Source organism: Melitaea cinxia, chromosome 22 (assembly GCF_905220565.1).
Source record: "Melitaea cinxia chromosome 22, ilMelCinx1.1, whole genome shotgun sequence".
Lineage (NCBI taxonomy): Eukaryota > Metazoa > Arthropoda > Insecta > Lepidoptera > Nymphalidae > Melitaea > Melitaea cinxia.
In genome coordinates this window covers 4,555,866-4,573,651 of record NC_059415.1, presented here as the reverse complement: position 1 = coordinate 4,573,651, position 17,786 = coordinate 4,555,866, and the positions used below count along the sequence as shown (strand labels likewise).

General features: G+C 41.2%; 1 protein-coding gene across 1 annotated transcript; it reads left to right on the top strand.

The window, feature by feature from the left end:
- The first annotated feature begins 5,466 nt into the window (after window positions 1–5,466).
- On the top strand, window positions 5,467–6,585 carry LOC123664408 (translation initiation factor IF-2-like). Its single transcript, XM_045598953.1, has 2 exons — window positions 5,467–6,183; window positions 6,253–6,585. The coding sequence occupies exons 1-2, from the start codon at window positions 5,467–5,469 to the stop codon at window positions 6,583–6,585; spliced, it is 1,050 nt and encodes a 349-aa protein (XP_045454909.1).
- The last annotated feature ends 11,201 nt before the right edge of the window (window positions 6,586–17,786 follow it).

Sequence of the window (17,786 nt, the reverse complement as noted above, 5' to 3'; positions counted from 1 at the left end):
CATACCGAAATAATGTATATAATATCTAATACTAGCGTCTGCGCGCGACTTCGTACGCGTGTAACAGAGGCGCGCGCAATACTTGATCATTATTTTGCTGCGATGTTATTTTAAAACTGCGATATCTCCTGAGATACTCATTGAAATCGAATTATGTAAAAGGCCATTTTGTTTTAAATTAAATACTTGTGATGAATAACGTATTTATTAAGATAAGGATTAAAATCATGTTTATAAAAACATCTTCGCAAATAATGCATTATTTTAGAGCAAACTTTAGAAAAATTAGAATTTGGTTAGCCTAAAAAAAGTTTAGTAAAAAGGTTATAGTGAGCCAACCTTAAAAGATAGATATATGCTGTCGCGGACTTTTTTTAGAACGTTTAAAGAGGATCAGTTCTGTCATACATGATTTTTGCGAAACATTAACTGCTTTCACAGCGCACGCAGCGGAAGCTCTCAAAAGGAAAAAAGAACCCCCGATTTTGAAACATTCTTCATTGGTACTCCGCTCCTTTTGGTCTTAGCGTGATGATTTATAGCCTATAACCTTCCTCGATAAATGGGCTATCTAACACAAAAAGAATTTTTCAAATCGGACCAGTTTCTGAGATTAGCGCGTTAAAAAAAGCAAACAAACTCTTCAGCTTTATAATATTAGTATAGATATAAAATTCTCGTGTCGCGGTGTTTGTAGTTAAACTTCTCCGAAACGGCTTGACCGATTCTCATGAAATTTTGTGTGCATATCGGGTAGATCTGAGAATCGAACATCTATTTTTCATGCCCCTAAGTTATAAGGGAGTTAAGAGGGTTAAAATATAATGAAATTTTGTGTGCATATCGGGTAGGTAGGTCTGAGAATCGGCCAACATCTATTTTTCTTTCCCCAAAGTTATAGGGGGGGGGGAGATTGAGAAGGTTAATAAAATATATGATAAAACAACATGGTAAACAACATATATAAAAATGAATGTTTGTCTGTACGTCTTTTATAGAATCGTAAACTATGCATTTAATCATGTTATGATCTTCAGCCAAGTGTTCTGCATGAGCCCACAAAGGTTTCTGAGTTGGTACGACCAAAAAAAAAAATAAACAAAAAAAGCGTAGCAACGCGCGCGGGTACGGCTAGCTTTCGTATAAAAATCCATTCGCTTTACGTATAAAACTTATGGAATTAAAGTTCTCTACTTATCTGCTTGCGAAATTTTTTACCATGTACTCAGGTTTAATACAATTTTACCCCTTGATGGCACTGGGTGTAATCCAAATAAGTTACTTATTGAAATACATAGAATTATTAAGATTTACGAATTAGGATTAGATCTATAAATTTTTAACTATCATCTCATTTATTAAAAGACTTATATGAAATCAATTTTGTATCACAGAATTTTATTCAATATAAGAGGAATTCGGGTTTACATAAAGAAACACACAAAGTACTTAAATTATAAATTTATTATTACAAATTTTAATATAAGGTTCCTTAATAACTAAACCTAAGCGGCGACTCCGTCTTGTACTCCTTCGTCGTCTGCAAACAAGATACATTATATAATTATACCGGAAGAAACGTTATGTCGAAGCTATATGTTAAAAATCAGTCAAATATTATTTTTAATTTTCTAATATTTTCAATCTAAGTTCTTGTGAAATGACAAATTAAGAGAATGGCATTATATATAACTGTAAAATTTCATAAAACGGTGTGTGTCTTAAGAAAAATTACCGTGACATTTAATAATGGTGTTTAATAATGGTGTTTAATAATGGTTTTAATAATGGTTCAACAAGTAATACAAAGTAAATAGACAAAAAAATTACAATAAAACTCTAGTCGTCACTACGATTTTCGAGGGTTCCCTCGATTTCTCTGGGATTCCATCATCATATCCTGGTTTCCTTATCATATTCCTTTGGGAGATCTCCATTCCAAAAAAAAAGAATAATTAAAATTGGTTTATAAACGACAAAGTTATCCCCGAACATGCATAAAAAATATATATTATACGGTTGAATTGGGAAAACTTAGAATTTTATATTAATTAGTTGCCGCCGCTTCGCTCGGGTGGAAATTGATAACATTTACAGAGGGGCAAACGTACGTCAATACATATTAACATCTACTGGTTCTAAATGCCCATGTCTTTTATTAAACATCATGTATTATAATAACACAGGCGATTTATTATTCGGACTGCTGACCGACAGTCTCGTGACTACCTAGTAAATCTAGGACGTGATCCGACGCTAACGGATGACGGTTTTTTTTTTTGAATTATCTATCTATAAGAAATATTCAGGATCAGGAACGAGTGGTGTCAGACAGGTATATCAAGAAAATATCTATTTTACCTTGATAGAGGAATGGTGAGCATTCTTCTCGAACCAACGGCTGTGTGTTATCGCTGCCAGGTGGCTACTGATCACTTTGTAGTCCAAATGAACCTGAAAACAAAAATATCATCATCCGTATAAAGAAAATTAAACGAATTTTCTAATAGTTTGTAGAAGCTTCCTATGGAACAAAAACGAGCGTTTTAGACCACATGACTGAGGTACTCGTAAAACTTACGAAACGTAACCCTATTTCTTTCTATCTTCAATAACTTACTATCTCCCTGTCAAGTTCCTTTGACCTCGTCCGATCACACTTTTCGTAACGCTTTAGTCATGATTTAAAATCAAGAACTATTTTAATTAATTATGGTCGAACTTCGATCACTGGGAGACCACTACTAGTACATAAAAATAGTATAATATTTTTTTAATAGTAAATTTTTATACTAAAAAATTTTATGTATTATTTTAAAGGAAAAAAAAGTTAAAAGTTTCAGTTAACTTAGTAAGACTTCTGGTTAGTGCAAAGTAATATCACCGGTCCCTTGGCCTTCGCTATAGCCGGATTCCAAATGGCACGTAGGAGGTCAGCTTTACCTCATGTTCCAATTTTCGAAGATTCTGGTGCAGAATGGTGACCAGAACACTAACTGTTGCGAACGTGTTTCACTCTACTTATCTCCTTAAAAATAGCACGTAGGAGGTCAGCCTTACCTTAGGTTCCAATTTACGAAGATTCTGGTGCAGAGTGGTGACCAGAACTCGGACAGCAGCGACTGCGGTCAGTCACGGTGAAGCCACGCTCGTCACACTGGCAAGTCACCGGCGCCAGACCCTCGGCTCGCATGAGTTTATTGAGCTCTTCTTTAACCTGGAGACCATTTAAGATCGTGATAAAACATTCTGGCAAGTCCCATCGACTCAAGTGAAAGTTTAAAAACTTGGATTGAACTATTTATTTTAGTTTATTCTTTGAAAATGGCTTACTTCAACTGGTCAATTTGAACACTGCATTCTAATTTACTACAATTTCATTATAATAACATAAAATAATAAGGCTTAAATAAAAAATAATTTTCTCCTGTGGCGGGGGTCTGGAAACACACAATACACAATCACAAACATCCAGACCATGACAAACATCTATATGGCGAATACAAATGTCTATCGTGAGCGAGGATCGAACCCGTTACAGCTGACAACACTGACTCACAACACTGACTTTGTAGGATATGTAAGAATGAGCTCACACTGGTTAATTACGATGTAAGGTAACATGAGATAGTTATTAGTTAACAACTATGGATCGTAATATAATACGTGACAATTAATTCATTTGCACAAATTAATTAACCAAAGCATCTAACTAGCAGGATACAACAATTGCACCGTGCCAAGCTTGAGCCAAGACTGCCTTTCCCGCCGTTGCATCGGTCGTTTTATAAACGTCAGAATGACTCGAGTAATAGAATGAGTGAGGGTAGTTGAGTATCGAACGATGTGCTAAGTGGCGTGATTGGTGCATCTGTTGTTTTATAAATTCCTTGCTAATTGCGTATGACAGCGCATGTGCCAACATTATATATTTTTTTTGGAATTGAAAAAAAAATATTCAGAAGATCACAGCTAAATAATACTGCTTTCAAGCAGTGTTGTGTTCTTGTTGATGAGAATGATAACCAAGGCCCCTGGGGCCTGGGGGATTTTGATTTTAATTTAATTTTAATTTCGTATTTGTATTGTGTTTCTTGATTTAGATATTTTATTTTCGATTATAAACTTTGTTGTTTTAATATTTGCGCTCTGTTTATTATATGTGTTAGTTTGTTAGTGGAAACTTTTGTTTATCTTTACTTTGTGTTATATTGTACTGTTTCCCAAATACAAATAAGTAAATATCGGTCTCGGTATATATGTCGGTTAAAAAAACATATATCTTGTATGGTACCATTAGTATACGTACAGATAAGAAAAGTAGGGTATGATGAAATTGAGTATTTTTTGTAAACTGAATTTGTTATAGGAATTAGCTAAATGGCATGAATTGCAGCGCAAGCAATTGTTTTGAAGCCGGCTAAAAATGAGTCCTAGCTTAATTGAAATAAATAAAAAACAAACACATACAAATATTAAATTGCTATTGATAGGCATTTCAAATACATTAGTAAAATATGTACAAGTGAGCAAATACTTCGTAAATATATATATATATATATATATATATAGTACAATATGTATTCATATATATGTATGTAATTTCAAGTATAATAATAATTTTTAACCTCCTCCTCCCTTTCGTCAGCGAAAGTCAGCAAAACCCTACCCTCTCCACTGTGTATACGTAAACATTGATATATTTTTAACCTTCGGCATGGGGTGTAGGGCAGGGAGTGAGTAGGCTTAAAGGTGCGGCGTTAAGCTGGCTTGCCTCTGTCAAGTCTGTCATACGCGTCCTCGTCGCCCTCAGCTCGCCGACGTACGGGCTTGGGGGCGAACCCATTCCTGGGGCGTCAGCTCCTCTGGAGTGGGTCGCACACCCTGGAAATGCAGCAGTCATAACGGGCGCCGCAACTACCATCTACCCCGGACTGCTGTAGCCAAGTATGACAGGCCATCTGCCGGGTATAGTAGGTGACCCGGTGGATCAACTGCAATTGCCTACCTGCGTGTGTCCTGCGCAGTTGATCGCCGTACGAAGGGATGAAGGAGTCCTGGGGGGCTGAGTCGAACGGGGTCTGGGTTCGTTACCGCGGGAGACAACACGCCCTCTTTGGTCCGGATTTCAGGCTAAACGGTAGCCCCGTAGCTAGCCACTGCGGGGAAATGGACATGCGTAACTGCACGGATGAGCTGGGTGCTTTACGCTGGCGAGATGGGGTGGGGTCCTCTGGGAGGACATGGAGACCGGCCATGCTGACGGGGCAAGGGTGTTCGGAACAACTGGGGGCCGTGGGATCGCGGTCACCAGCCGGGCAACTGTAGCTCCCGATGTCGCGTTTGGAATCCAACCTACCACATCTATATCTACTGCGTAGCCCCGGTGTCGATACGGCATCCCCAACGTTGCGGGCTCCATGGAGGGTAGGGAGCGCAGTGGATGAATCTATTTTCTTACTTAACATGGACAACAACAGATCCAAACCCTCACAGAGACCTGAAGGGAAACCGGATGGTACCTCACTAGTGACGAGAACCGCGAATCCGGGTTTGTCTACCAAACACCCATTACGGGTCCAACAAACACAACAGGGGAGCGGTACCACGAAGTTGGGACCGCCCTCCTTCACTAGCGGAGGCAAGGCAGCGAAGTCGACCTTGACCTCAGCAAACACACACACACTCGGGGGTGGTGCCGCCAAGGTGGCGCCACCACACACAAAGCGCAGGTCCGTGGGTGGCCGAGGGGAAACCGGGAAACCGGAGGAACCGAGGCCGTCCACGTCGACGGCACCTTCAACAGGCTCAGTGCCACCTCAGGGAGGCACTAAGCCAGAGGGTGCTATCCTCGATACTGACAGGGCACTGGGGCAACCCGGAACCCGGTCGGCAGGAGAGGTGGCTGCCCTAAAGCGCTTTGACGAGGCGTGGACCCTGGTCGACCGCCGACAAACCAAGGGGAAACCCGGCAAGTCGGCGGGACGCGCAGGTGGTACAGGGTCCTCCCAACCAGGGAGCGAACCTAAGCCCCAGGACATGAGCAGGAGGCAACGCCAACGTCAGAGGAAGTGTGCATCGGAGGCGGGACCCAAGCGCGCTATAACAACCCACGCCGAAGAACCCAAAACCAAGGGGTCCGTCAAGTTCGCGAAGGGGGCGGCAGGTGGCCAGGGTAACCAGGCAACCGGTCACGCCCAATGAGGCAAGGCGCAGGCGAAGGGTAAGGCGGGCAATGGATGTGCGTCCCAGGTACCGGCTAAAAGGGCTCGCCTCGACGAGTCTCAGTCGCCGAGGGGTGGTCCCAAAAAGCCGAGGCTGGCTGATGGAACCCATGTCCCCTATTCAGCGGCAGTGCAGTCGGACTTACTGGTTGCGGTGACAACTGTGACCGGAGAGCACCTGACTGCACAGACCGCATATGAAGTACAGGTCCTTCTACAAGAGCGCCTCCTCAAGGATCTTATAGAAGCGACCGATGACGAACCGGTGAAACCTGTTTTTCAGGGTAAACCGATATACGCCGACGGAGCTCTGAAACTGTGGTGTGAGAACCACGAACCGTGGGGTACCTCACACGTGTAGTTTCGGAGCTCGCCCTGCCCACGGGCACCAAACTAATGGTCAAACGGCAGCGCGACCTTGTCAGGCTGGTCCGCTGCGGCGTCCTCCTTCCGGGTGAACAACCGGACATCTGGAAGGTGGGACGTGCGCTGCGGCTCCAGAATATGTGGGCGAGGGTAGACAGCTGGATCCTCCATAAGGTTGACAGACAGGACGGTAACACGTTCCTGATCTTCAGCGCTCCTGAGGACGTGGTGCAGACCCTGGTTGAACGTGAGCGCCGACTCTGCTATTTGCTGGGGTCGGTGTACGTGAAGTTCCAGGGTCCGAAAGGTAAATTTACCGAGCACCTGCCAACGGAGCATGACGACCTAATGGAGGATCCAAACAGCGGAGAACAGGCGAAGGGAGAAGGGTCGGGAGCAATCCCGGCTATCCCCGAGCCACCCCCTGTGAGGCGGTCGAGCCCCAAACCCCAGACCGAAGAGGCAGTGGTCGTGGAGGAGCTGCTTCTGGAGTCGGAGAAGGGGGCTTGTCTGGCAGGCCTGGACAACCTGGCCATAAGGGGGACAGAGACGGAGGAGGCAGGGGAAATGCTGTCTGACGATGGCTTACCCAGCTCACCCGTCCTGTAAAGTCCTCCAAGCAAACCTCCACCATAGCATGACAGCAACGGCTCAAATGCGAAAATGGTTGGAGGTACAAAACAGCCATTGCACTGATCAAGGAGCCGTGGGTCAGGAATGGCACTGTATGCGGACTCCGGAACTCTGGAGGTAAGCTAATTACACATACAGGCTCTGAAAACAGCAGGGCCTGTATTTACATCACCAACAATATACAGGCGCAAACATTAACGAGATTCTGTTCTAGAGATGTGTGCGCCATAAAGCTGCATAGAACGCAAGACCACAGCCTGCCGGAGATGGTGATCGCGTCGGCCTACATGCCGGAGGCTGATGCGCCACCGCCGCACGACATGGCACGGCTGATAACATACTGCGAAGAGGCCAGGCTGCAACTAATTATAGGCACTGACTCCAACGCAAATGAAAACAACAAACGAAAGAGGTAAGCTCTTAGTTGAATATCTGATGACCACAAACCTACAGATCATGAATGTGGGCTCTGAACCCACTTTCGTGAACAGACGTAGCAGGACAATCATCGACCTAACTCTTGCCACAGAAGCGGCCTCCGGGACCATCTCCAACTGGCACGTATCCGATGAGGCATCGTGCTCAGATCACAGATGGATACGCTTCGATGTGCAGGTAAATACAGTTCCAGCAACCCCTAGGCGTAACCCACGCAAAACCGACCGCGTGCATTACGCTGAGAGACTGGAGCAGCTGCTCAGCGAGCAGGCATGCCCAGACCGGCTTGTGGGAACAGGACATATAGAACAGCAGGTAGATATGTTGACTAGCAACATTATAGACTCCTACCAAACTGCATGTCCCTTATCATTGCCACCGGAGAATAAAGTAATCTGGTGGGGGCCTGAACTGGAAAGACTCAGGAAAAAGGTAAGGCGACTTCTAAACAGAGCAATGAATACATGCGCCGATCTGGACTGGGACAGGTATAAGAAAGCCAAGTCCAGATACAAGAAACGACTAAGGTATAGAAGCACCGACTCGTGGCGCAAATTCTGCAGCAGCGTGGAAACCTGCGAACAGGCCAATAGGGTAAGGAAGGTTCTAGTAAACCAATCCAGCCAGCTGAAGGGCTCCCTAAGAAAGCCTGACAACACCTTCACGAGCACGCCGGAAGAAGCAGAGTGCATCCTGGTTCAGACACATTTCCCAGGGTGCCACATCATGCGGTCAGTGGATTGGCCCGAGGAGGACGTAGCCCCAACAGAGGAGCATTGGGAGTATGCACTCAAGGTAGTAAGTCCACCAAAAGTCAGATGGGCTATCAACAGCTTTGACTCCTTCAAATCCCCAGGGTTGGACGGGGTCTTCCCAGCACTTCTAAAGTGGGGAAGTAACCGACTGATCCAGAGGCTTACCACTGTTTTGGTAGCCTGTTTAGCTCACAGCTACGTGCCAAGGCAGTGTAGGGAGGTAAAGGTAATCTTCATCCCCAAACCGGGAAAAAGTGACTACTCTGAACGCAAATCCCACAGACCTATAAGTCTTACATCGTTTCTGCTGAAGACTCTAGAAAGGTTGTGCGAATGGGATCTGAGAGAAAACGCCCTAGCTACAGTACGCTTACACCCAAACCAACACGCGTACAGCCAAGATAAATCAACAGAGTCAGCTCTACATGCAGTGGTCAGTAAAATAGAAGAGGCCATTGAAAACAAGGCTATGTGTCTTGGCACCTTCATCGACGTAGAAGGAGCTTTTGACAAGACCAACTTCAACAGCATCTCGTCGGCCCTAGTTAAGCACGGGGTACACCCGATAATGGTTGACTGGATAGGTAACATGCTCAGAAAAAGAGTCATCAAACTTACATCAACTGAGGTACAACATGCACTGGTAGCCAGAGGATGTCCACAAGGGGGGGTGCTTTCCCCACTACTGTGGAACCTAGTGGTAAACGACCTTATAACCAGACTGAACCAGCACAACTACTTCACGATCGGGTACGCTGATGATATCGCTATTTTAATCAGCGGCAGAGTCAGCAGTACCGTGTGCAATGTCACACAGCAGGCGCTACGAATTGTGGAGAGATGGTGCATAGATAACGAACTCACCGTCAATCCTGGAAAGACGGAACAGGTAATGTTCACTAACGAACGGCAATTGGGGAGCTACAACCCCCCCTAGACTGTTCGGTACGGAGCTACAGTTCAGCTCGGAGGTAAAGTATCTAGGAATTATTCTAGATAGCAAACTGAACTGGAGCAAACATCTCAACAGCAAAATTGACAAGGCTACAATAGCCTTCTGGCAGTGCCGCAGAAATGATAGGTAAGAGATAGGGTCTATCCCCAAAAATCACTCTGTGGCTGTACCAAAAATCACTCTGTGGCTGTACCGATAGCAGATCGGTCTTGCAAGCCCTACAGAGCGACATTATGACATCAGGGCTAATATACGAGTGCCATCGAGCTCTGACGAAGGTAAGTGAAACAAACACCATTACCCTTCAATGGATAAAGGGACACAGTGGATCGCGAGGTAACGACGCGGCCGACCGACTGGCGAGGAATGGATCGGAGATGAGGGTCCACGGACCCGAACCCATTCTGCCTCTGCCTTTCGGATGACTGCGCAGCCAGCTGCGACACAACACCAAGGTAATGCACCAAGAATATTGGACAAACCTAACTACCTGCAGGCAGACCAAGGAAGCTCTTCCGACGATCAACCCAGGATTGTCCCGCAAACTTCGCGGTTATGAAAGAGCCCAGCTCCGACTACTGGTCGGGGCTCTTACCGGACATGCCTTGCTTAACAAGCACTTACACAATCTAGGTGTTACAGACAGCCCCCTGTGCAGAGCGTGCTTGGAGGCAAAGGAAACGGCCTCACATATCCTGCTGGAATGCGGTGGTGTGGCGAACTACAGAGCACTACACCTTGGGACACCGAGGTTGCTCCAGGAAGTCGTCGGCAACGTGAAGGGTCTGCTAGGCTTCCTCAAGGAGCTTGGCTGGCACGAATAGTGCCCACCAGCCGATCACGCAAAAAAGGCGCACCAAGACGTCGAGTTGCGGAAAAGAGTCCGTGAACAACAACAACAACAACAACATTAATCTATTCAGAAATAATGTGTGTCGACCTACGTTGTATTATACATACAACGTAGGTCGACGAAAAAAGCGTCAAGTAAAAACGCATTATTAGATATAGCTCGAAAAGTAATTGTTAGATCTCAAATAAATTTAAATGGGACCAATTGGCACACACCACCTTTCGATTAAAAGAAAATTTGTCGAAATCTCTCCACCCAGTCAAATGTAACATACATAAAAAAAATACATAAAAAAAATACAGTCGAATTGAGAACCTCCAACACCTCCAACTCCAACTCCTCCACAATATACCAATAATTTAGATTTTCAAGAATCTATAGGAGTGAGAATAGCTCACCCCCTTAATTTAGAATCAGCTATAGTTATAGCCAGACAGGAGGAGGCGAGACTTGCATATAGCAAGACATTCAATAATAATCAAGTTAATATACCTCATCTCAAGTCTAGGTTAGAGAACCAATTAAAAACTTAATTCAGTTGCCAAATTATACATCATTTGTAAATAACCCAGTCCAAAGACTAAATAACAATTTTGTACCACAAAAAAATAATTTGTCACCTGAGCAACGCCAGCAATGGGTTCAGTCCATGTTACCATGGAAGAATCGCCCTTCATCAGGCAACTATAGACCACCAGTGGGAGGTTTTCAAAGAAACTTTCCCCAACAGCAGGTAAGTCAGCCTAAGCAACAAAAAGTTTCAGACGTGACCATGAGATCAGTCAATAGACCTCAAAAGCCACAGTTTGCGGTGGAAGAGTTATACTACACAGGTTCACACGAAGAACAGCCAGAAAACGAACAAGGTATGTACCATGAACATTATCCTTACGATCGCGTATTGAATGAACAAGAATCATATTTAAATGAAGAGGTAAGTGACCAGCAGGTTTTTACAATAAGCCCAGACCCAGGAGAAGAGAAGTAATAAAATTAAACAACCAAGATAAAGACCATCTGCCTTATATAGAATTACCGGAATTTAAAGGTAAGTTCCTAATGGAAACTGGTGCTTCTAGATCATTGATATCCCCCGAGGTAATTATAAATTATATCTTTCAATATTGTGTAGAATTTGAACCGTTCGAAATAAAGACAGCACATGCAACCACGCAGCATAATTATGTAGCTTATTTACCATTGCCTCCAGCTTTTAACACAGATATAGTTCATAAATTTCTAATATTTGACTTTGACCCGAAGTACAAAGGACTGATAGGTTTAGACTTACTTAAAACATTATGTAGTAGTATCGACTTAAAAAATAAGGTTTTACATACATCGACAGCAGACTTACCTATTCATTTTGACCAGCCTAGTAAAAAATTAACCATCGAACCCAGATGTGAAAAAGTTATAACTGTAAAAATTAATTATTCTGACGGTGAATATATTCATGACGAGTACATTTGGTCTAATGGTTTAAAATCACCCGCGGCAATAGTGCAAGTTAATAGAGGAAAATTCAAAACTTCCATTATTAATTTTAATACAGTTAGGAAAATAATACGTAATACTGAGAATATTCCTTTAGAATTCTATAATAGTAACTCGAATGTAACTCAATGTACCTTAAATTCTCATACAGTGAACCCGGACTTAGACTTCTTCTTTTACAGAGACCCGTAACTATTCAAAATTTCATATTACAATGAAAATCTTTGACAGGACACGACACCATGCTATTTTTAATATGTACGATTTTATTTTTGTGTTACCCACACATTAGGAATTCTAAAATTTTTTAAATATCATATCAAAAATTGAAGTAAAGAACTCACTATAGACGGCGCCACGGTTCGCTTAAACCGAAAGTAAAAATCATCATATCAAAAATTTCGCTCTAGCGGGTACATCGTTCCATAGCTTAATTGGCTAGAGCGCCGACACGGTCAGTCGGAGACGCGGGTTCGAATCCCGCTGGAGCGGTCAATTTTTGATATGATATTCAAAAATGTTTAGATTTCCTAATGTGTGGGTAACACAAAAATAAAATCGTACATCTTAAAAATACAATTAGACAAATCCGAATTTTTTAAAAAGCACGTCAAATTCTTAGGTCATGAACTAACAGAACAAGGAGTTGTTCCAAACCAGGACAAAATTAAAGCCGTTTTGAACTTTCTTCTACCTAAAACCCCTAAAGACATTAAAAGTTTTTTAGGACTAGTAGGGTACTATAGAAAATTCATTAAAGATTTCGCAAAACTGACCAAGCCCATGACTCTATGTCTAAAGAAACATACTTTGTTTCTTTCGGTAATACATTCACCAGAATTTGTAGAATCTTTTAATAAATGCAAACAAATCTTGACTAATGCACCTATCTTACAATATCCAAATTTTGACCAGACTTTTATACTGACAACAGACGTATCAGATATAGCCCTTGGTGCAATATTGTCACAAGGACTCGTAGGCGCGGATAAGCCCGTAGCTTATGCATCTAGGACCCTTTCTGATACCGAAACTCGTTACTCAACAATAGAAAAGGAGTTATGGGCAGTTAAATACTTCAGACCATACCTTTACGGTCGAAAATTTATAATATATACCGATCATAGTTAATGTCGTTAAAAGACCCCAACTCTAAATTAACGCGATGGAGATTAAAACTAGCCGAGTATGACTACGAGGTTATTTATAAAAAAGGACGACAAAATACAAACGCAGACGCTCTCTCCCGAGTAAAAATTTTCCATAAAAGCATCGATTCTCTTGCAGTAAATCTAAATGACAATAACGATGACGAAATAATAAATAGGATATTTGAGAATGTACGCCGAGAAGAAGAGACCGAAACAGAAACACAACAAGAAATCCCTTCTGTAGGTAATAATACTAATATTGACGAGGACACAACACTTAGACATGACGAACGACCTCTTAGCATAGAATCTGAATCTGATAGTATGAGTGCAATTGACCCTGACAATCTCGTTTCGACCAATCATACCCAACCCGATAACGAAAACCAAGGAATATCAATTTTAGAAGATGCCATAGAGAGACAACTTAAGCAATTTCATATTAGATCAACCCCTGGTTCAACTTATAGGGTAGACAATAGATCAACAAGTTCTCGTAAAATTATTAAGGATGTATTCATCCCAGTGAATAATACTGAAAAAGAAATTATACAATTTTTAAAAGAGCATACCATAGCCGATCGAGTATTCCATTGTTATTTCTATAATGAAGATCTTTATCACGCATTCTCTAGAGTGTATACAACGATATTCAATGATAGAGGCCCTAAGCTATTGAGATGTACTACACGCGTTACTTTGGTAGAAAATAAGACAGAACAACAAGAAATAATTAAAAAGTATCACGAAGGAAAGACGATTCATCGTGGTATCCAAGAAACGTACAAGAAAATCCATAGAAGTTACCATTGGCCTAACATGTTACTCACTATTCAAGCATTTGTCAATCAATGTAATATATGCTTACAAGCTAAGTATGAAAGAAATCCCTTAAGACCCCCATTAGCCCTAACAGAAACCCCAACTAAACCTATGCAGCACCTATTCATGGACTTATATTCCACGGAAGGAGCTACTTTTCTTACTATCATCGATAATTTCTCGAAATATGCTCAGGCAATCCCTTTAAGTGTGTGTTCTAGCGTACATATAGCAGAAGCCTTATTTGATGTTTTCTCAGTGTTAGGAACCCCTTTTAAAATTACAACTGACTCTAACAGTAAGTTTGATAACGATGTCATAAAGGAGATGTGTGCCTTACATGATATCAATATTCATTTCACAACTCCATATAATCCAAATTCAAATTCACCCATAGAGCGTTTTCATTCGACAATAGGAGAAATAATTAGGATCCAAAGAATGACTAATAAGGACGACCCCATACAATTAATCATGAAATTCTCTGTTATTGCATACAATAATACTATTCATTCAGCAACAGAATACACCCCACATGAGCTACTTTTTGGACATACTACATCTCGAAACCCCCTAGAGCTTCATTATACTAAGCAATTTTACCAAGATTATGTACTTAAACATCAAAAAAACGCTGAAGCCGTACAGGAGTGTGTTGCAGCAATCATGTCAAAGCACAAGGAACAAATCATAGCAAAACGCAACCAGACAGCAGAGGAAATAACATTTAAGGTAGGTGAAACAGTTTTCAAACAGGTCGCCAAAACCGCGAGAAACAACAAAACGAAGCTGGTATTTAAAGGCCCGTATAAAATCATCCATCTTCATCCCAATAATGTAGCAGAAATTATAGGTAACCATCCTAACTCTAAGTCACAAGTATAAGAGTTCACTTCAAACTCCTACGTAGACCTCATCTTGTTCCAGGGTCATGATCTTCATCACCGGATCCTTCGTGTTCCAATCAAAATCCGATGTAGCAACACAGCCCATTGATAACACTAACGGAATTCTACTACATAAACAAGGTCATATCATTAAACAAATTGATTCCTTTAACCTTGCTTGCACTTACAATATAACTCATCTACATGAAGTTTCCACTAAGCTGATGTCCCTATATGCAAGTACAAAAGCAGCCGAAAACAAGACTCCATTAGTAGACCTACATAAAACCTATAGGGATCAGATCGAACACAATCTGAACCTTATTGACAAAAAGTTAAGTTTCATGGCACCTAGAAATAGAGTCAAGCGCGGTCTCATTAACGGTTTAGGTTCCTTATTAAAAGGTATCACTGGTAATTTAGATAACGAAGACGCGATTCGTATAGAAAATGAAATTAATAATATCCGTTCTTCAGTTAATAAAGTTAGCAACTCCCAGAAGCGAACAGTGTCATTAGCGCAGGATACTATTGATGAATTTTCTATTCAGGTAAATAAGATAAATGAAAATGAAAACCGAATAGCTTCTATGTTAAAAAATATTACCGTAAATGCAAACACTGTTATAAATCAGTTGCACTTTTTAGAGATATACGTACAAATAAGTTTTATTTTGCAGTTAATTTTAGATAAGCTAATGTTGTTAGAAGATGCTATGTCATTCTCGCAATTAGGCATAATGCATCCTAGTATTATAAACCCACGAAATTTAATTTAAGAAATAAATAATTTCATCTTTCAAACCAGTTGTAGAGATTTCTATGGAAAATATCCATAAAATAGAAAAGTCTATTGTCGTAAAAGCCTATAGTACAAGACATTCTTTAACTTTCATATTGGAAATCCCATCCACTGATGATAATATATATGATTATATCCATATCTATTCCATCCCTAATAAACAAAACCTTACTATAATTCCTAAGTCCAAATTCCTTGCACTTGGAAGAGATGAGTACGCATACTTAGAGGAAGATTGCAAGAAGATCTCCGATGACACCATGCTTTGCAAGTCGTTGGACACAAGAATAATAGAAAAATCAGAAGATTGCATCATCTCTCTTATCAGACAACAAGCTGTGTCACGGTTCCCCTGGTCTATTAAAGATCTAAATGAAACCAGGGTACCATGAATTAAAAAAAATTATTAAATTAATTAACCCGGTGAGGTAGATAAAAAAATGTATGTATATGGGCGGGGTCGAGCACTCAATTCACACAAGCTCCAAATGCAGTTCGGCTCAGGTACTCTCCTGGTTCGCCGTGCAGGTGATAATCCCGGGAGTCGCGTGGCAAGATTCCGCTATCGACCGGGGGCGGCAGGAACGGGTAGTCCAGAACCCGGCGGAGTGCACTCTCGTCGTTGGGGTTAGAGGGTTAGATGGAAACTTCCAAAATTGGTGACCCAAACGTCGAACCCTGGAACACACCATCAAAATATAAAAATAAGCGTTCCAGCACTATTTGCAAACATCCACGGCACTGCGTTATAAAAGAAAGCACCTAAATTGTAGCAGTAGTGCCGTGGAATCATAAAGCCAGAAGCGGAGATAATTATTTTTTAAAAGTAGGTTAACTTATATTAAAATATACAATTATAATAAAAAAATATTAAAAATGAGGGTAGACTTGAAAGATGATGAAATCTAAAAAAATAATCTAAATGAGATTTATGCTACTAAATACAAATATTAGATTTTACATTAGGCATGATTACTTGCATTAACTACATAAATTGCCTGCTATATAAAAATACCACTTACCCAGTTTGGGGGCGATAAACACTGAAACTATATATATTTGTTGAATCGAGACAACGCTAAGCAAGGATCACAATAATTTTATAAAGTACGGTTACGATGCTTAAATATATATTAGACACCGTATTAGAGACCGTAATAAAAAATGTGATGTGCGTTAACTACTTTCTTGAGACAAAATTCCAAAAATGAATGACGCGGCGGCGACCAGTACTGCCGTTCTTATAACCCGAGACAAAAGATTCATTTGAATTTTTGAAAAGATAAAATGTTGCCCGCGCGAATATATAAATGCCGGTTGATGAATTTATATTATTTGTTTGTAGAAAAAAAAATAATTTATGATAAAATTGTGTTTTATAAATTACTGTAGATTTTCATGCAAGATTTAATTATAATAAATTAATGTTTTTTTTTAAAGAAAAATCATTTCACGTATTTAAAATATTAAATTTAAGCATATTTTAATTTAGCAGCACAAATAATGTACGTATAACGTCACAGCTGGAAACTGCACGCATGCTCGTCTAAACTTGAAACGGGGAAAGCTTCAGAAGATATCAGAAACTACGTGGCTAACAATATTAACTGCACCTGAAATCTCAAGAATTCAATGTGGACCCAAAACAAAATATTTGAAAACGTCAAATGTCTTTCTCGTCACCGTCACAGAAGATTGCCAAATTAATTTATTGAACAGAACGTTGAGAACACATAAAAATATGATCAATATCAATGAAGTTATCCCGTTACCTAATCAAAACATCATACATGAAGAGGTCAAGTACGATTTACATTTAGACGACCTTTCGTTGGACAGCATCCATGAACTCGTGAATAAAGCAGAAGACATTCAAGAAGTAGAAGAATCCAATTGGGTCAATACTATGCTAATCCCGAGTTGGTCTACACTACTCCTCTATGTCTTGATAGGAGGCGTAGTCGCGTGGAAAGTATATAGCAGAAACAAACAGTCAGATGACAGAACAGAAAGATGTCGCGAGGACGCTCCTGGAAGCTGCATTACTAGCTTCCATCTTAAGGAGGGAGGAGGAATTCCATCCATCTTAAGGAAGAATGGATGGAACATGGGAACAATAGAATAAGCAAATCAGCACATTGATTGTTTTACAATTTAATTCATCATTTCAGCCTATCACAGTCCACTGCTGGACATAGGCCTCCACAAGTTTACGCCAAAAATAACGTGAACTCATGTGTTTTACCCATAATCACCACGCTGGGCAGGCGGGTTGGTGACCGCAGTACTGGCTTTGTCGCACCGAAGACGCTGCTGCCCGTCTTCGGCCTGTGTATTTCAAAGCCAGCAGTTGGATGGTTATCCCGCCATCGGTCGGCTTCTTAAATTCCAAGGTGGTTGTGG

Bases quoted from the DNA above. Each gene is read 5' to 3' on its own strand.
- LOC123664408 (XM_045598953.1), top strand. From the start codon at position 5,467: ATGGACAACAACAGATCCAAACCCTCACAGAGACCTGAAGGGAAACCG. The intron at 6,184-6,252 runs GCAACCGGTCAC...TGTGCGTCCCAG, and splicing joins CAGGTGGCCAGGGTAACCAG to GTACCGGCTAAAAGGGCTCG.